We start from the raw sequence: 20,627 nt of genomic DNA, 5'->3' as shown, positions 1-20,627 counted from the left end.
TCAGTGTTGATTTTCGAATTCAGGTTAGTGCTGATGTATGCTCCAAGGAATTTAAGAGTCCGTGGTGATGATGGGGTCTCCGTTCATTTGTATGGGGTGTTTTGGGATTCGGCATGCATCAGAAGTCAATAATGAATTCTTGGATTCTGGCTGTATTACTTCAGTGTGGTACTGGGTTTCATCAGTGTTGGGGATGAGGCCTACAATGGTTGTGTTGTCTGTGTATTTTATTATTTTCACAGAAGTATCCGTGGATGTAAAATGAGTGGTGTAAAGTGAGAATTGAATTTACTAAATTATTAATTGAAACAGGAAATGATGAGAACAACAGCAAAAATTAATGCACACGTCTCATGATAATAATTCAAGAGGAAAAAAAAGAAGACCGTAAAAGTAACGGTGAAAAAAAGAAAAAGAGAATCATGTCTTAGTGCTACTAGGAGCCTTTGACAATCGGGGAGGTCAGGGTATTGTGGTCAAAGCTCCCTAGGTACTCCAGCACCGCCCTGTAGCACAACTGGTACTGGTATTGTAATCCATGGGTGTTTGGTGGTGCTGGGGCGTCTGTTGATGATGCTGCGAGTGTTGATGGGATTGCTGCTGGTCTTGTGGAAGAGGGTAGACACCCATGTAGCTGTCATCTCGGCCCCTCTTGGGGTCCCGCATTGCAGTCCCGCATTGCAGTGGAGGTCAGGTGGGGGAACGGCATCATGACAGGAGTTTGCATGCGCTTCTGCCAAACCTCACTGTTGCTGCTCCTCTTCTGGCAGCTTCCTTTTGGTTGCCAAGGTTCCAGCTGTAGTGGCAGTGGGCTTGATTTTGTTAAAGTGGATAAAGGAGCCCCTACTAAAATAGCCGCTCATCACAGACTTGGTGTCGTCATCCCCACCAGCCTGCAGGGGGTTCCTGTAGGAGATGAGTGGGAGCCAGCAGTCCTCTCGCTGCAGTGACATCTGAAATGTCATGAAGCGCTCCAGATGCATGTGGATAGTCCTCTTGTCCCGTCTCATGAGCTTGGAGGAAAACTCGCCCAGTATGTCCAAGAAGGCCAGGTTGAGAGGAGGGTTTCCCTCTCCCTGGGGGCAGGGCTCCTTGGACGCAAACTATGCCATCTTTGTATAGCATGGTGATGGCGTCTCTAGTTTTGACCTGGTTGAGGCCGAAGGTGAGGGAGAATCGTCGCGCCAACTCTTTGATTCCACGGAATGAAGAGGAAGAGCGATCAAACCCATGACCCAAGTCTGAAAGCATCTCGTTGAACAACTGCTGGAGACTGAGAATGAGGGTCTTGGCAATTTGCTGGGTCTTACTCATTGTCTCCTTGATAATGTCACTATAGTCATTATAATATCTCATATCCTGTTTGAAAATGTCAGCCCCAGTCATTTCCACTACACAGTAGATGATAAGCTTGGAATAGGCAGCCAGCAAGTTTCTTCTCTTGTGCAGAGCTTCAATTTTACCTGCCTCATCATCCTGCTGCCCATCTGTGCTGTTTGTGTCATCATCCTTATCTATGAAGACATGGTTCCAGACTGTAGTGAGTCCTCTGGGGAATAGACTTAAGGGCTCCAGATGCTCCCTGCCACCAGCTATACAAATAAAATTGACTTGACTACAAGGGACGTTCTCTGTGTGTGTGTGTGGGTGGGTGTGGTGTGGTGTATTGCATGTTTGGGGGGGGGGGTTTGATGGAGGGTGTTAACTTTTTCAGTCAAATGGGGAGAGTTCAATATGCCCTGTTTGCTCATGTCAGCTGAGTGAGTCACTGATCATTTTCTTAGCTATGAATCTTATTGAAACTTGACTTTTGAAATTTTAATGAATGTCAGAATCAGTTTTATTTGGCCAAGTATGTGTAGGCTTACACATACAAGGAATTTGACTCTTGTTCCTCCATTGCGCTCCATGAATTTGCATATACATAATATACAGCGAAAACAAATGAATATTTGTCCATCTGTAAACCATGCACTTTGTTCTTCCAAAGTTTCCATGAAACAGGAGATGATACATTGAGTTTTGCTCAACACAGCTTATTCAATTCACCAAACCAGTTTTTTGTCATTGTCCATGTGTATGCATTCCATTACATTGCAATATTTTACCTTAACACCACAATGAATACTGGTAAAGGGTTAATACTCGTGTCTGTGCCCCTGACCGGGCGCTGCAACTACCCACTGCTCCTATACAATAGGGTGGGTTAAATGCAGAGAACAAATTCATTGTAAGAATACAATTTGTTGTAAGAATACAAGGTCAAATAAAGTGGCTTTCATTTCATTCGTAAAGGTCCAAAATTGTGAAATGTAAAAAAACACTCTTGCTTTGTCTTTGACCACCTTTAAATATATATATATATATATATATATATATATATATATATATATATATATAAACTTTGTTTAAAGAAACACTCAACGGTAGGGAAAGTGCCCAACAAATGAGCAAAATAATCCAGATTATATATATATACTGATTGGCTATATTTGCATGTACCCCATCCTTAGTTATATTTGGAATGCAAGCCTGGCAAACAGCACATTGCAGTATGGTGGCATAGGCAAGGGGTATGGTCTTTGTTTTTGACTTTAGTCTTAAATAGCTAAAATGCAACATGAAAATTGCACTCAATTAAAATACCCCTAGATTTCTTGCTCATTTATACACTTAACCTTTAGAATCTAAACTGTCCCAACGTGTTAATTCCAATACCAAAACCGGTAAAATTATTACATTCATAAACACCTCATTAAGATTCTCAGCCAGATTGAGCATTGTAGTAATAAACAATTGTGAGGGCACCCTGGTGGCTCACCTGGTAGTGTGTGTAAGGCTGAGTCCTTATCACAGTGGCCTGGGTTTGAATCCTGCCTGGGCCCTTTGCTGCATGTCATCCCCCCTCTCTCCCCTGCCTTTCCTGTCTCTCTCTCTCGGCTATCGCTAATAAAGTTGGAAAATGCCAAAAAAATAATTGTGGCCAGACATAATGCAGCAATGCAGCAAAGACAACTTATACACTTCAAACACATGGGGGCCTGAGATTAGGCCACCTCCAACTTTAATAACTTAAAGTAGTTCTTGAATGGTGAGAAAGGATTCGAGGTTACACAAACAAAACCATTAGGTTGTACTTGAGCACACCGGGGGGGGGGGGGGGATCTTTGTCATCCCCAAAACGTTAGCTGAGGTGTACAGGCATCGACTACAACGATGGTGTAAACAGCAGGTAAATAGGTTAGCAATACAGTGTATGAATGGACAGGTTTAATAGGTGATTCCCTCCTCCCGCCGTTTACATGGATCCAAAAATGCTTGCTTCTCTGGACAAAAAAAAAATTGACACCGGGCACTTTGATGCTCACTTTATTTCTTTTCCGCACATGATCTCTGATGTAAGTATCAGAAGAAATAGAATGAGGAAAGGTGAAAAGTACAAAAAAGGCAAAGCGAACAAAGGTACAACGGAAACCATTACCTTCTAAGTTGCTCAGAGTCATGCACTCATTCAGTACTGAAAACATTCTGCAGAGATGGGGCAATCTGACTGATGTCATACTTCATTTTGTGTGTTAGCTGTGCTGTCGAAGTTTTAACTTTTAAACAAAGCTATCTTTTTTCTTTTCTTTTTTTTTTTAATAAAAGGGGAACCCGTCTACTAAACCCTTTGTCTTGTTATCGCTTTCCAATTACTGGATGCTGAGACAGTGAGATAGGAACCGGGTAAAAACGAGCCCCTGAAGACCCGCTTATCTTCCAGCCGACTGCACAGATCTGTGTTTCATCATCTCAATCAAGTGCCCGCAGTGAACCATGCTCATTAAATCGCTTCAGCCATGACACAACGCAGTTATGCCCCATCCAGTGCAACACCCACTCTCCAGCTCTGTGGTCAATATTTTTGTTCACAGCATAAAACGATATTTCTGCCCACTGGAACATTGTTTGGTTACAAAACAGACTGTTCAGTCATCTTTAAAAAACTAGCCATTCATAAATTGTTTAGCCTGCTAACAAGCAGCATTTCTCATTCTGCTATCTACTTAGCTGCGACAAAAATATCTATAAAAAAAGACTCGATTTTGGCAGCTGCAAAATACCGTATTTTTGTCTACAAGTAGACAAGCTTGCATGAACAAGTTTTGATGACTGCATTACAACAACTTGAGTAACCGCCCCTTAGTAGCACCATTGGCATACTGTATGTATAAATAAGACTATCCCCTTAGATTTTGAAGATAACTTGGAAACGCATTTCTTTAAACTCATCACGCTTTGTTAGTGCAAGGCTAAAACTGAACGCTAAGAGCTCAAGGGGGCATTATCTCAGATCCTGATTTAAACTCCCCTTGATAACTGACAATACTGTTTAGAATGTATCCAGGCAGAATTTTGCAATACAATGTGACTTTTATTACCATTTTTGAGCTGGCTAGAATGGATGACACCGGATCATTACAATGCACAAAAAAAAAAAAAAGATAAAAGTAATGGCATCACATGAGCAATCTGCCACATGTGCACTTTCTATTTTTCCAGGGGTACATCAGAAACAGGCTTGGAGGCCAATTAGTCCCGGGACCTGTTTTTATGTAAGAGGTGAGATGAAGCTGTGTGTTCCTTGTGGAAGAGAGGGTAGTTTCAGGGCTGAGGCACCTGGTGCAGCCATCTCAAGCCTGCAGGTACTCTGGCTGCACCCGTGCCACTTTGCGAAATTCTTTAGCGTGAGTTTGAGGGCACTGCATCTCACACCAGCTGATGGGCACCAGCTGGGAACCTATGGAACGGGTAAGGTAAAGGGGACACACAAGAAGAAATCTTAACCACTAAAAGAGATGCGGAGATTATATCATCTAAAAATTTACACTATGATTGAGTGGCAATGCAATTAAAAAAAAAAAGGGGGTTTACAAAGGACCAAAGACAGAGAACTGCAAGAACTGGTCCATAACAGTAATAGCGACACTTCTGACATGAGTATTATAAATCATTATCTATCTGCTGCTTTGTGAGCAAATTAGCAGAATTCTAGAACAGATATATACGGACCCGTCTTATGTGTTTTACGGTTTTGTTGGCACAACCTGCATGTTATTTTGCTATCAGAAATAGTTTACTGAATGCATTTAAACTATTACCTTTGATATTCATATTCGCTTTCCTTCATTTATTTTTTACACTTTCTTTTCACTATATCCTGATAGTGTACCTGTTGCTTGAGGAGCCAACAGTAACTACATTGACCATGCACTAAAAAGGCAAATTTTTGAGTGCAGCCCTGTCTCGCATGCTGTTGAATCATGACTTTTCTTTTGTTATGCACATTTTCTCTTGCATAACCATGTGTTGACAAAGGGTCATATTTTTGTATGCTCATGAAAAGGAAAAAAAAGATGTCTGTGGGGTTTTTCTAAAACTGTATGACTTACCAGCTTCACTGTGGGCCACCACCACCCCAAGCTCATTCTCTGCTGTGGTCAGTAAGTAGTTGGACTGCACATCCCCTAGAGAGATCTGACATCATGGGTCAAGAATTGGTATCAAATTGTTCATAACAACAACAAAAAAAAAACAAACAAAAAAGTATTCATGCCACAGGGAGCGTGTCAGGCACCACTAGGATAAGATTCTGAAATTGGATAAGAATTAGGGTAAGAATGTAAAGTTGAGCTCTCAGTTATCATTTAGCAGAAAAAAATATAGTGGTCATTTTGCATGAAATTACAAAGGTTTCAAGTTCTAAAAGGTTACATTATTAAGATGGAGGATGTAGTCTAATGTATGATCAATATATATATATATATATATATATATATATATACGATCAAACAGAAATGTATGAAGATATACAAATAAATATAGGGGACATTATTCTTTACAATCACTGAAATTTGGTTTGAGACCTTTTTAATGCTCACATTCTTTTAGGTGGTGATGTAAATTCTATCTTAACACCTAAAGATTAAATGGTAACACATATAGAAGCTTAAATATAAAAAAAAATTCTTCACTTTTAAAAGGCAATTGATTTTATTGCTGATGGAAAGTTAAGGATACCACTTTAGCCAAGATGATGTCACCAGGTCTGAAGCTTTTGTATGTTTCCACCTAAAATGAAAAACAGGAACGCTTGAAGCTTTAGAAGGTACTACATAGCAGAGTCTGACTATAAATTTCTCAGTTTCAGAATTGGGGGGGAAAAAAAAAAGCTGCTGGAAAATGAAGTAACCCCATGTAAAAAGAAAAAGAAAAAAATCATTGCACCATACCTTATCTTTCTCTGTTGCTCGCACATCCTCCTTTCTGTGGAGTCAGAGTAATTTTAGTCATAAGAAAAAAATTAAACTGTAGTACTATATCTTAACCATTTGACGCCAAAGCATTAATAAGGAATCACTTGTTATTGTTACCTGATGGTCCCTCTGAAACGGTCCTTCAATGGTGTGGAACCAACATATAGGATGTGAACCTTTGCAAACCTGGGGTTAATGCTGGTTACCTACAGTAAAGAAATGGACATGATCAGCAAGCATTTGCAATGTTATCAGATTTAGGATAGGTCTATGCTCACTTACGCATGCCTGGGGTGCCACCTCATATAAATATACCATTCAGATATTTAAAAAATGGTTTCCAATTAGTTTTCCACATGCTCAATGATCACTATCAGTGAAACATGGAAACAGGTTGGATGCTCAGCACCACAGCCAACTAAATCCTGACTCATAGTAAAAGTATATTTGTGAGCATGTGCGATGATGCATTGATGCTGATGTACTTGTTTTTAAACACATACTTGAACATAGCACTCACACGTGCCCTAGAGGGCAGTGTTCCCATTAAAGAACCGAACTAGAACAATCCACTCAGTAGCGTACAGATCTCTGCCAGGTGTATGTTTGCTTCTCGGACTTGGTGACAAACCACCCCTTTTTTTTTCACCTACCGGGAGAAGGGGAAAAAATTGAGGTACTGCCTCTTCCCTTCGCCAGTGCTCACACTTGGGCGAAAAACCAGCTGAGGAATTAGCACTCAATTGCGGCATAAAACAGGTTTGTTTTTTTTCAAAGGTTTTGAATCACCGCAACTATGGGAGGTCCTTACAGTCATAAATGTGCACAAAAATTATTAGGCTAACAGGCCAAGTAGTGTGACAGATTAGCAGCAGACAGATAAACGCACACATGGACAGAACAAACAGTGTTTTTCCTGCCATTATAACACTTTTGCGCAGCACCCAAGTCAACTAAATGGGAAATATGGGGGGGGGGTCAATATGCAGCACTCAAGCTAAAAAAAAAAATCCACCTTATAAAAACGTTTGGCCTGTCAGTTTGTGGATGTACAGCCTCCTAGGTGGACCCTTGCATGAATGCGACCAAGTCTAATATGAACTTGCACTTTCCAAAAACAACCCAGCCACTGGGGATACACAAGCCAGTGCATTCTTGGTGCCGGTTCCAAGCCCGTATAAATGGGGAGGGTTGCATAAGGAAGGCGAGCTTGAGATGTTTTTGGACGTGTGGAGGAGAGATGCTGGGTATTTTAGGGGAAGGATGCTAAAGATGGAGCTACCAGGCAAGAGGAAAAGAGGAAGGCCAAAGAGGAGGTTTATGGGTGTGGTGAGGGAGGACATGCATGTGGATCGTGTGACAGAAGAAGATGCAGAGGACAGGAACAGATGAAAACAGATGAGCTGCTGTGGTAACCCCTAATGGGAGCAGCAAGAAGTAGAAAGAAGAGAAGGAGCAAGAAGAATAAGAACTTCCAAAAAGAAAAGGTTTGCTATGTAACCATTTTGGTCTAACCTGATAGCTGCCTTTATTTTCATAGTATAATAAAATTGGGCAAATAGATTATGCTCACGCATGTGCGATTCACATCTACGGTTGACTCAGATCGGCCAGCGACAAGAATATGCAACACTTCCTGTTTTGACTGCAAACTAAAGAACGTTGTTCCTTTATAACTTTCAATTTTTTTGGATTATCAAAATTATTCTAATAACTTTTGATCATGTCGCTGCACAATCTGAGTCAACTATCGATATGAGTCACACATGCACAGGCAGAAATAGTTTATCCAGCTTTATTATATTATGAAAATAAAGACAGGTTATCTCCTGTGCTGAGGTCAGCAGTGAATGATTTGCTGACTTGCAAAATATGATCGACTTCTTGTCTACTTTGAAGACTAATACCCGAATACATAATGTTTTGACACTGTCGCTGCCTGATCTAAGTCAACCTTGTGCATGTGTGACTCACATCTACAGTTGACTCAGATTGGGCAGCGACAGCGCAGCGTGGTCGAGTGAGCTATACAGTGAATGAAGAGAGGGAGCGGTGGTAGCAAGAACAAATGTTTTTCAAAGGTTTTCAATCACCGCAAACACGACAGGTTCTTGATATTATAGTCATAACTGTGCAAAAAATATATCAGGCTGATAGGTCCAGTAGCTGTGGATAGACACACATAAGCGACCAAACACAACATCCCCTCCAAGCTACTGCCTTGTGAGATAATTATGAAAAGGAGGGGAAATCCAGAAACAAGAGACAGGGACTGTTGATAAACACACAAAATAGAGCGCAAAAAACCTTGGGTATCCATCTAGTTTTTTTGTTCGAACTTGTACCATTTTGTCTTTTGTTCCAAGTTGTGTTTTTGTGTATATTATTTCAGCCACTTTGTCCCCATCGTTCTGGTTACATATTGATGTCACACCAAAAGCTATCATTCTGTTTTTGTCCAGTCATCATTGGCATGACATGTACACCTGCAAACATGGCGTCTGTCTCTGTGAGTCTTTGCAAGCAACATCCAGAAACTCCTTAGCTGTATCACAATGAAGAAGTATTGATTGATGTAAAGGTCTGTTCAGCCCTAAACGAGTAGACATCTAACAAAGCTTTGGTTCAACTGTTAAAACTTCTCAACTTTCTCAAGCCTTTCTTTAACTGATACAACTTTATCTAATTATGGTTAAGATCACTTTGCTAGTACACTGTCTACATAAGTATATAGGAATTTGTCTTGGTTGCATGCTTGTATAGAAGCATGTACATAGAGAACAAACAACTAAAAGCTTGCCATACCTTACATGTGACTATTGCTCCTACATCTGGCAGTAGCTGTGTTTCCGTTTCCCTCACCACTGAGATCACAGGTAACTGTAACGACATGAAGACACATACACACACACACACACACACACACACACACACACACACACACACACACACACACACACACACACACACACACACACACACACACACACACAGAACCTGTTCAGATTCCATCAATCCAAATGAAAACAGCCTTAAGAAATGACATGTCAAACAATTTTTTGATCATGCATTTATGATTTACATTTAAAACCCTGTTACAAAGTTGTTACAAAAGTTGTGCAATACAATTACTTGTTGCAGTTGAACAACAGACTGCCTCTGCAGCTTTTCACCACAGCTGCACTCCTACTCCTACCCACACCCACATAATCACTCACCTCCTCTCCCTCATTTTTTCTCAGCACATAGCCTGCTAGTGATGAGTATATATAGCCGTGTCTAAGGTACACGCCTGTGCCGGGAATACAATCCTCCGTTCTGCATAGCTTGTCACCTAAACACAGACAGAGAAGGAAAAAGATGTGATCAGTGAGATAAAGACACTGCAGGGGAGAGAGGTTGCAGAAAATGCATATATACTTTCCATATTTTAAATAATTACTCCAATAATTGATTCCAAGTCTACTTGCCACGGTAGGCTACAAAACAAGCCGAGCTAGAATGGCTTAGGTTTAAGCTCCCATTTACATGACACCTGTCAACTAGTTTGCCCGTGGATCTGTACAAGCGTGTTTGGATGCACGTAGCAAAGAAAAGCCTGTCTAAATAGAAACTATTACCCTTCAGAGGAAAACAGTCGAAGCTATATTAGACCAATACATTTGACCCAATCCTCCTTAATCAGTGATTTAGGATCCATGGTCGTATCAATGGCTACATATGTTGTGTAATCATGAAGAGCTGATCAGTGACACTTGGCAAAAGCCGACACCAGTCCTGATGTCTGCTGTTTTGAAGTGGGTATCCACACAGCAAGATCCAATACTAAAAAAAAAAAGGCCAGCAAGTTTGGTAACTCTGGCAATAACGCTGCTCATGAGTGACAGAAAAAAACATAACGCTGCCCATAAGTGACAGGAGAAGAAAAAAATGAGTTACCACATAATAGAAAAAAGGGCTTCCTGTGATTTACATGAAAACGGTCAAAACAAGAGAGTTAGGTGGAACGCCAGGAATTGCTACTATCTGCCTGAAGCGATGGGCGGGACACGTCAAGAAGAAAAAAGCTCTTAGAAATCCTTCCATGGAAAGTAAAACTTAACGATTAGCTAGTTAGTCTGCGCCCAAAAATAGCAAAAGTTTTAAGAAAAATCGTTTTAGTAAATCTCGTCAAGAATGGATATTATCCCAAGGAAACAACATGACGTTGACTCGGGCGAAGCACGGGGTCTTGTGGCAACTAAACGTGGCCGTAATATCGTTTAGTGCGAGACGCAGAAGTGCTTCGTAATGAAACCTCCATTTCCTTACGAAGTCACGGAAATTAGAAAACAAAAAACAAACAAACCACAGATTTGGGTAGCTGCAAGCGAAGTGGATTAGAAACATAATTAACCACAAATAACACACGACTCACCTGGAACACACAGCTTCATCGGCGACATGTTTTCAAGAAGAGCAGATAAGGAGCCGATTGGCGGATATCGACAGTTCGGGTCGTCTCTGATTGGTCACCGACGTTAGGAAGGGAGGACGTATCTTTACGCCATGTTTGTTGGGGCACAACACAAGCTGTCGACCTCACACTTTTCTTATCCATCGTTTTTGGTGAGGAACTCACATAATTCCCCGTTATTGTATTATGATAGCGCACTGTAATTTGTTTGATTCAGTTATAAAAATTTGGTGGGCCGGGACTCATTATCTCTCCGATGTTGTGTCTATAAAAGCGAGCTAATTGGTGGATTTAGGTTAAACACTGAAGGGAGGGTTGTGGGTCAACAACTTCAAGGTGGGGGTCTGAGATGCAACCAGTGTCTTTCAAAAGGAGTGTGTGATATTTTTCTTATTATGGAAGGCTTATAGAAAAATGATTACCTTTTCATGCTATTTAGCGACAAATTACTTTTCCGGTACAATATTTTAGGGGTTGAATTATCTTGTTCCAACTGGTGAAAGGGTGACAACTCCATCTCCAAAATCTGTCTTACAGCAAACTATGTCAATTTACTCAGTAAGCATGATTTTACTAAAGCTATAGGTTGAATGTTCAGACATTTCAATTTTAGCAGGACTAAAATAAAATGTACCGTCTCAATGGAAATGAGACACAGAAAAGATTCAGTCATATCATGGCTCATAACACTTTGCGCATAACACTTTTTAATCTTCACATAATACCAAAGCAAACAAAATCATCAGCAGTGTAGGGCATGTTGTGTCCCTTTTACAAAAGTTAGTGTTACCTGGATTATACAGTTCCAATTGAGCTTCATCTACAGAAGAAACAAAATGGGGAACTTGGGATGACCAGACAATATTAGCCCATAAATCCCTCAGGTGGAGCAGAAGTAGAGAAACGGTATAGAACAATGGTCAGAATAAGAATTCATTTATGAAATGTCTTAGCAATGGTCCTTCAGAGCAGCAGGCAGCATAGCATATCAAGCACATTTGCTTGTTGCTTCTTAAATTACTTTTCGCTAAACCAAATGAGCAAATGACTTGAGGGTGGGGGTAATATTTGCCGTTTTCTAATTTTTTTTGGTTAGTCATCATAGTCAATGTTACAGCTAACACCGATTGTCTAATACTGATAACTATTCAAGTGCCTCAGTATGTCACTAAAGTACAGACCGATCAAATCAAACGCTATATTGTTTCGTGTATTTGTGTGAAAACTGGTTATGACTCAGCTGAGTCTTGTGTAGAATGTAACAGTGCATGTTCAATAATCTATACTCCAGGACAAATCACTTCTGCCCAACTACAGTAGGGGTGATGTGCCTATTTCTTCGCCTTGCCCTGGGCAGCAACAGCTTCCATGGCCTTCCTAACGGTCTCCTCGTCTCCCAGGAATTGCATTGGTCCCAAAGGTTTCAGGTTCTTGTCCAGCTCATACATGATGGGGATCCCTGTGGGCAGGTTCAGTTCCATGATGGCCTCATCAGACATACCTAGAAAGTGAAAGCAGAGCTTAAAACCCTTGTGCTTACACATATCTTTTTGACATCCATCTATAACTATTAGACATATACATGCACCTATTCGCTCAAAACACCCATTCATTCTTGCTTTGTTACGAACCCACTTTCAACCCCCAGTTTTCCTTTCTCTCCATCCTTATACTCTACCCTCTAGGTGCTTGACAATGCCCCGAAGGCTGTTGCCGTGGGCAGCAACCAGAACCCGCTTGCCCTCTTTAATCTGGGGCACAATCTCCTCATTCCAGAATGGCAGTGCTCGGGCAATGGTATCCTTAAGACTCTCGCAGGTTGGAAGCTGGTCCTCAGTCAGATCGGCATAGCGACGATCCTACAGAAAAGAGAGACACTTAAAGCTGCAAATTATTGTATGGACACAGGGAGGGAAGAAGTACTCGGGAATATAAAAGGTGATGCCTGTATGAAAGAGGGTAAAACAGGGAGAATGCCCATTCTGCCTACAGCTTTAGTAAAAGTATGCCTACTGGGTAAAATGGATGTATTTTGCTGTAAGATATAGATTTTGGAATATGGAGAGTTTTCGTTTGGTCTAACCTTGCTTATGTTATTATAGTAGTCATGCTCCTCATCCATGGGTGGGGGAGGGATGTCAAAAGAGCGCCTCCAGATCTTGACCTGGGCCTCCCCATGTTTGGCTGCAGTCTCCGCTTTGTTTAGCCCAGTCAGCCCACCATAGTGACGTTCATTGAGTCGCCAGGTCCGATGGACAGGCAGCCACATCTGGTCTATGCTCTCCAAAACAAGCCACAGGGTCCGGATGGCCCGCTTCAGGACTGAGGTGTAGCACACATCAAATTCATAGCCAGCATCTAACATGAGTGAGAAAGAAAACGAGTAAAATTTGGTTTTCAGTAAGCATGTGTGTGTGTGTGCATCTTAGTGTATGTAAGAGTGCCAATAAGAAAGAGTGAGAAATAGTTTATCAATAAACAAAGTGAATGTAATGTGTCGGCAAACGGTTTTATAGATATTTTAAGGTGACACCATCTGCGTTCTTTTCTGGGTTTTTCAAATGGAAACGCCCACACAGCTGTTGGCAAAAAGCAGGGAGGCGAGTTAATGCTGATGCCTAACCCTCCCCTCCTTCACCCCCCCCTCCACATACACACACATGCAGTTCACTGACAGTATAAACATGGAGAGTGACTAAAGTGTTAAGAGAAAGCACAGAAACCTACGTCAGGTCACACAGGAACATTTTTAGAGGGGCTTGGGAAAATAGCATTTTGATGCTAAAACATACGTACTCTGACCAAAATTTTTGGATTTGATAAAAACACATCAAAAAAATTGACACCCCCCCATTTAAGTACACAAGGGATTTTGTTCTTGGAGTTTAGGGATAAAAGAAACTGCCTTTCAAAAGCAAATTTACATTATTTTATGGGGGACCAATTTGACCCTTCTTTTGCTGTTAGTACTATATTCTTATTGTTTTACCATTTCATCGGTTTGGAATTAGCAGAGCAAAAAAAGTTTGCTCAGGGGCTTTGAAACATTGGCAGAGAATGGGTTCTTCAATCTGGTCCTGCACAGACTTGTCAGAGAGGAATAAGTTTTGTGACTAGTTTTCATTACAGGGTGTGTCATATGCATAGAGGGAAACTCATTTGGAAAGAGAGCCAAAAACAGTTCGTGCACATACAAAGGAGTGAAGGTGAACTTCTTTGCACAATCTCCTCTCCCCTCCACATAACCCCTACAAAAATCCAGCACCATGAATTTCACAATTCAACATTGCAAATAAGAATAATCTATACTGATAAGGAGTGCAGTTTTGCTACCGACATGAGGTTTCCACTAATGTAGTTTCCTATATTATTGTGAAAATACAATATTTTTCAAAGTAGATAACCACCTTAAATATTTGATTTGCATGTGATATGCATGTGACAGATTCCTGTTATATTTAGTCCTGAGGTCCCAGCAGTTACACAATAGGCACCAAGCAGTTTGCGCTCACAGTAATTAATTACACAAGAATGGAAAAGAATGATTCTGCAAAATACAAAATAGATAGAAAGGAACATTAACAATGGAAAACAGAGGCTAAGGCTAGCTCTTCAATAACATGATCAATACTTTTGTGAATTTATAAGAGCCCCCTGCTGGTCAGCTAGTTTTAATGACAGTCAAAGCATGCAGGCATAAGCACACATTCAGAGGCACTGCCATGAGTATTGGGCCCGCTGGCAAGATGAAATTCTCGGCTCCCCAGCTGTGATGCAACTAATTTAGTCACCCTCACTCACTGCACTTCGAACACTGCAGTACTTGAGATAGGGCTGCAGCAATTCAATATCAGTTATTATCTTTCAATGGTATTGTGTCCAGATGAAATTTAGATGTCACATAATGACACTTAATTTTGCTGTCTGAATCAATGATGACAAAGAAACTATTACCTCAAATTTTGCACAAAATGAGGTTGAAATGTTGGAAGGGACCATCATTTTAAAAGACGTTTGGATTTGATATCATTTACGTTATCAAACAGTCCAATGTGATGAATATCAGTGGGATTCTTAAATGTGGTCGGAATCAGAATCAGAACACTTCATTCATCACCGAGGGGAAATTGGGTAGGCTGCTTTTGCGTACGTAAGCACATATCGAGACATAAACATGACGTGTAAAATTCCCTGATTATCATGATAATAATACTTTCCAGCACTAAACTTGAGGTCTTGTGCTGTGGAGGAAGACACGCAGTTAGTCTGAATGCAGTACGGGAGGTAAAAAGGAAGGTCACGAATTATAGTGTTAAGGGTGGTTAACATGTCAAAGAAACGACCAATACTCACTGACTAGGGCAGTGAAGGAGACCAACGCAGTTTGATGGAGGGGGTGTCCAGAGACATAAAGCTGGCATTTGGGAAACTGGCTAGTTTTATCATAAAAATGCAAATATACCAATTGCTTAGTCGACAGAAAAGCTTAACTCAATTCTTTTGAGCAGTTTGTTGCTCTCCTCTCTGCTGATGCTTGATTTGCTTGCATGTCGCAGTGGCCCGAGTCTGACTACCTGTCTGCCGAGCCCAAATTGCATAACCAGGGTTTACTGACTTGCACTGGGCTAGCAACACATTGGCTTAATGCGACAACCGAGGCAGATTAGGCCCTGTGACATTATCTGACCGCGTGTGCGAAGGAGAATTAAACCCTTCATCACCTTTCAAGGCCTGTCCTCCTCTCTTCGCCTCCCCCACTCCGGTTTCACTCAGGTCCGCGTCGAACCAGCCGCAGAAGCGATTTTCTTGATTCCAGCAGCTCTCGCCATGGCGGATCAGAACCAGCTTGTACGCAGCCATCCTCTCACCAGTGCCCCTTGCGCTGTATTTCCGGGTATCTAAACCTGGGACACCTGTTTTCAAATGCGGCGAAAGTGCCCGCAAATGTGCCCCGATTTCGTCGGAGCCTGGCAGAAAGCGACAGAGAAGCTGGCGAGGTATTTTTTTTTATTACTTCGGGGTGATGGAGACGAGGGACAAGTGCATATATAGCGTTGGCTGGGTTGAAAATGACAACTCAAACGACATCAACGCTCTTCCTACAAATTTCCACCAATCAGAATTAAAACAGCATCCGACGGAGGAGGAGGAAGACGATGACGATGGACACAGCCGCACGTACACATAGGCAACAGTCTCCCGCAGTCTCCGTTGCGCTGCACCTCCGTCGCTCTCTTACGTTTTTTCTTTTTCTTTTTTTTTGTATTGTTTTTTTTGGGTTTTTTTGTGTTTTGTGTGTTTTGTGTTTTGTGTTTTTTTGGCCTTTACCCTTCCCAACAGTCCAAACGTTAATGGAATGTTTCATATTCGTTTTTGCAATGGAAATCGCCGAAGCTACTGGATAAATCGGCCAAATGATTTAAAAATAGAATAGTGCCACAGGTCAATTCCAGATCTTCTTTGGCACAATGGTGTTTAATTGCCACTGAGCAAATGGATGTGTCTGACTGTGCAAAATTACAATAGATTGGATATTCATTATACATGTTTTTTTTTCTTCTCTGTCTGAGATGAACTACCATGTAACAGTCATTTGTTTCAGATAAATCGTGCGGAGAACTAGAAAACTCGATAGATAGCCTGACTACACTGGTCACAGATAGAGGATTAAATGCAAAACTAATATATCATATAAGCATTTTTGATTAAATAATGTGATCTGGGAGCTGTGACTTAACTTGGCTTGAATCAGATCCACGATGCCATAAAACGCCAGGTCAAAGGAATAACCAAGGGTTGCAAGTTTTGTTTCCAAATTACTTTGGAAACAAAACTTTCCAGAGACAGAGGCCTGCGCTGAAGAACTTGAGATGGACCATGCAAGACCAGTATTTTAGTAGCTATTACATAAACATCCCCTATCTGTGTTTATGATCATAGACTTCACTTTAAACAGGCACTTTTCTAGCTGTAAAAGACACTCAAAGCACGTTACAATTAATTATTGCCTCACATTTACCCACACATGCGCACATACACCATACACCCATGGTGGCGTAATCCATGCATTGTAACAACTAGCTCATCTGGAGCAGTTAGAGGGTTAGGTGTCTTGCTCGGGACTCCTTGACATTTTTGCCAGCAAGGAGCCAAGGATCAAACTGGCAACCCTCCAGTTGTTACCAGATGACCCACTCTACCTCCTGAGCTATTGCCAACCTGATTTAACATTTTGTTTAAAGCAAAACGTATGGGGGAGGGGGGGACTCAATTCAAACTTCTCTGAATGGCTACTAGTACAGGATTTCTACATTTTTTTTAAATATTGTAGCATTCATCGCTATTACAAAAACATGCTTCAAAACATACAACATTCATCCACAGCCACGCTGTACACACTGTTATTAAATCTGACTCACAGATCTCTCACCATAGTCCCGACTCACTAACACTTGACCCGGCAACAGTGTACCACCTGGAACTGCAAAACATCTCCCCCAACTATGTACAACTAAACCTTGTAACCCCCCCCCCCGGAACCTGAATATGCTACACTACTCCCCCCCATCACCTGTTATTAAAGTCCTCAACCCTGAGGACAATGTTTCTAAACCCCAGAGGAGTTCTCTGCCGCCTCCTCAGTTGCCCCATAGGTATTCTGTCCCCTGGATGGTCCTCCTCTGGCTCTGGTCACAGTTGCCCTGCCCCCCAATGAGGTGAGCTGGGCACTGGGGCAGGACATTGGGTACCACTTATTGCCTTATCAGGGCTGGCTAATACAAACCCCCCCTTCCCCAGATGTCGTGGCAGGCAACACGGGTGTTCCCCCCCCCCCTCCAGTCGTCTGAGGTGTTGCAGAGCCCCTGTATGGCGCCAGCCGGTCACAGTGTAGCGCCACTTTTCGGCCCTGTAGAGGCAATTGTACCTGATGGACAACCTCTTTTAGCTGCTCCAAGACCAAGCAAGGCCCCATCCAGTGGCTGTCCAATTTAGGGTACCTGCCCTTCTTCCAGTTCGGGGTGTAGACCCAACCTAGCAACCCAGTTTCAAACACGCACTCAGCAATTGCCTCCGAGCTTATGCATGTGTGGTGTCCAAATGGTCCTGGCGCTGCCTGGAGTAGCTCGGACCTGCAGGGGCAGATGGTACATCCGGGGCCTGCCTGAAGGCCAGCACTGCAGGGGTCCTCATTTCCCTGCCTAACATGAGGAGGGCTGGTGTGCATGAACTGGAGTCCTGGACTGCAGCGTGGCACACCATGAGGACAAGGGGTAAGTGCATATCCCAATCGAGCTGATGGGTGGATGTTAGGCTAGATAACTGTTCAGCTAGGGTGTGGTTAATCTGCACCACTAACCTGTCAGTCTGGGGTGGCGGGGTGTTGTGCAAGTCTTAGTGATTCCCAGCCATTCACACATGGTGGAGAAAACCCTGGATTCCAAATTTCTCCCCTGGTCACTATGGATGGACTTCGGGACCCCCAGCCTGCTAAATATTCCTTCAACCAGGGCATTAACAACGGTCTCAGCCTCCTGGTCCGGCAGTGCATAGGCCTCCGGCCATTTAGTGAAGTAGTCCACAGCAGTGAGTATGAAGCAGTTCCCCTGTGCTGTGCATGGAAATGGCCCCACAATGTCAACACCCACCCGCTGCATGGGCTCTCCCACTGGAAACTACTGAAGCTCAGCCCTCGACTGGCCCTGTGGCCCTATGCGAGCTATACAAAGGTCGCAGTGCCTGCAAAAGTCCTCAACGTCCCTCCTCAGATGTTCCCAGTAGAAGGCTTGATGCAGCTGGTGGAGTGTCTTTGTCACTCCAAAGTGACTGGAGCCTGCAGAGCCATGCATGGCTTTGAGAACTGCCTCCTGCATCCCTCTGGGGACCACCACTTGCCACCTCTTCTCCCCGGTTGCTGGTTCCACCCAAGCTCATTGGAGGACCCCATCTAGCAACCACAGAGTCTTAAACTTGGCCTACAGCCCTTTTGCCCATGGGGAAACAGCTGCCACCTCTTCCCATAGCAGTCGCTGCTGTGTACCCACCCACAGTATCACAGGCTGCAGGTCCTGGTCCTGTCTCATCTCTGTGGACCAGTCTGTAACATCCACCACCTGCAGCTCTCTATTTGCCATTTTGGCCACCCCGTGCTCTTCTGTCCTGCCTGTACACCCCCAGGACCAGTGGTGCCGGCAGCCATAATTCTGTACATACATTCTGCATACATTTTTTTATGATTTTGTTCGTACCTTAAGCCACTCACGACACTTGACACAAATACATTTGAAGGCCGATGATTGGTGTTAACGTCACTGGCTAATAGCACATGGTGCATACGGTACAGATCCCTGTACGCACGGTGTGTACAGGATTACGGCTGCCAGCGCCACTGCCCAGGACCAGCTCATGTTCCCTGGCTTGTCTGCGGTCACAATACCAGCAGCCCTCTGAGCTGCATGGCCGATGAGACAGTGCGTCTGCGTTGCCATGCCGTTCTCCTGTATGAAGGGTTATGGTGAACTCATAGTACTGCAGCTCCTCCAACCAACGCGCTAACTGCCCCTCTGGCTCCTTGAATGTCATCAGCCACTGCAAAGAGGCATGATCAGTGCATATGGTCAAAGACCGGCCACACAGGTAATACTTAAAGTGCCGGATGGCAAAGACTACTGCCAGCAGCTCCCTGGGAGTGACAGAATACTGCTGTTCAGCTTTGCTCAGTGCTTTGCTGTAATAGGCCACACCTTTCTCCCCATCTGACCATACCTATGACAGGACCACCCCTACCCCCTCTCTGCTTGCATCTGTGTCCAGGATAAAGGATAAATGGGGGTCAGGGGATGCCAGGATTGGCGCACTTGTCAGGGCCTGTTGCAGTGTGCGAAAAGTGCTGGTGCTTCTGTAGTAACTTGTAGTAGGAGGCTAACCCTAAAAATCTTTAGTCCTGACCCACTAACCCATGACCCGGCAACAGTGTACCACCCCCCACCCCTGGAACTGCAAAACATCTCCCCCAACTATGTACAACTAACACTTATATCCCCCTGGTGAACCTGAACATGCTACACTATGTTTTGATCAATATTTGTGCTGTGGTTGATAGCTTAATTGAATAACAAATTAGGGCCACAATGGATTAGTGATCAAATGTACTGTAACGGAGGCTGTGCTCCAATTATTGGGGCATCGCATTGCTCAGCCTCTCTGGGAAAGTCTACTCTAGGATGCTGGAAAGGAGGCTCCGACCGATTGTCAAACCTCGGATCCAGGAGGAACGATGTGGATTCCATCCTGGCCGTGGAACAACGGACCAACTGTTTACCCTTGTGGAAGTGCTGAGGGAGTTTGACCAGCCAACCTACATGTGTTTTGTGGACTTGGAGAAGGCTTACGTCTGTGTACCCCGGGGCACTCTGGGGGGTACTGTGGGAGTATGGGGTACCAGGGCAGTTGCTACAAGCCATCTGGTCCTTGTATTACCAAAGTGAGAGCTGTGTCCGCATTCTCGGCACAAAGTCAAACACGTTTTTGATGGGTGTTGGATTCTGCCAAAGTTGTCCCTTATCTCAGATTCTGTTTGTGATTTCATGGACAGTATCTCAAGGTGCAGCCAAGGTAAGGAGTGTGTCCATTTTGGGAACCTCAGAATTGCATCTCTGCTCTGCGCAGATGATGTGGTTTTGTTGGCTTCATCAGAACGTGACCTCCAGTGCGCTTTGGGGCAGTTTGCAGCTGAGTGTGAAATGGCCAGGATGAGAGTCGGCACCTCTGAGTCTGAGGCCATGGTTCTCTACCAGAAAATGGTGGATTGCTCCCTCTGGGTTGGAGATTAATTTTTTCCTCAAGTGAAGGAGTTCAAGTATCTCAGAGTCTTGTTC

General features: G+C 43.1%; 2 protein-coding genes and 1 pseudogene across 2 annotated transcripts; all 3 read right to left on the bottom strand.

Moving 5' to 3' along the window:
* Positions 1-477: 477 nt before the first annotated feature.
* LOC130112922 (cohesin subunit SA-2-like) lies at positions 478-3,503 on the bottom strand (annotated as a pseudogene).
* Positions 3,354-10,765, bottom strand: exosc1 (exosome component 1). The gene is made up of 8 exons (XM_056280033.1): positions 10,714-10,765; positions 9,515-9,630; positions 9,102-9,176; positions 6,414-6,502; positions 6,273-6,306; positions 6,061-6,111; positions 5,433-5,517; positions 3,354-4,780 (listed from the first exon to the last, which is right to left on the bottom strand). The coding sequence occupies exons 1-8, from the start codon at positions 10,739-10,741 to the stop codon at positions 4,674-4,676; spliced, it is 585 nt and encodes a 194-aa protein (XP_056136008.1). The 5' UTR covers positions 10,742-10,765; the 3' UTR covers positions 3,354-4,673.
* Positions 10,766-11,433: 668 nt separating this feature from the next.
* Positions 11,434-15,829, bottom strand: pgam1b (phosphoglycerate mutase 1b). The gene is made up of 4 exons (XM_056280056.1): positions 15,474-15,829; positions 12,836-13,110; positions 12,431-12,611; positions 11,434-12,253 (listed from the first exon to the last, which is right to left on the bottom strand). The coding sequence occupies exons 1-4, from the start codon at positions 15,610-15,612 to the stop codon at positions 12,084-12,086; spliced, it is 765 nt and encodes a 254-aa protein (XP_056136031.1). The 5' UTR covers positions 15,613-15,829; the 3' UTR covers positions 11,434-12,083.
* Between the last annotated feature and the right edge of the window lie 4,798 nt (positions 15,830-20,627).

This window comes from Lampris incognitus, chromosome 5 (genome assembly GCF_029633865.1).
Source record: "Lampris incognitus isolate fLamInc1 chromosome 5, fLamInc1.hap2, whole genome shotgun sequence".
Lineage (NCBI taxonomy): Eukaryota > Metazoa > Chordata > Actinopteri > Lampriformes > Lampridae > Lampris > Lampris incognitus.
Note: the sequence above shows the minus strand (reverse complement) of the source record. Positions and strands in the feature narration are given on the sequence as shown.

Coding starts and splice junctions, on each gene's coding strand:
- pgam1b (XM_056280056.1), bottom strand. CDS start 15,612: ATGGCTGCGTACAAGCTGGTTCTGATCCGCCATGGCGAGAGCTGCTGG. Junction 13,111..15,473: donor AGGAGGACAGGCCTTGAAAG/GTGATGAAGGGT, acceptor CACTCATGTTAG/ATGCTGGCTATGAATTTGAT. Junction 12,254..12,430: donor CATTGTCAAGCACCTAGAGG/GTAGAGTATAAG, acceptor TTCACTTTCTAG/GTATGTCTGATGAGGCCATC.
- exosc1 (XM_056280033.1), bottom strand. CDS start 10,741: ATGTCGCCGATGAAGCTGTGTGTTCCAG. Junction 9,631..10,713: donor GATGAAGCTGTGTGTTCCAG/GTGAGTCGTGTG, acceptor GTCTGTGTTTAG/GTGACAAGCTATGCAGAACG. Junction 6,112..6,272: donor GAGCAACAGAGAAAGATAAG/GTATGGTGCAAT, acceptor TTTTCATTTTAG/GTGGAAACATACAAAAGCTT.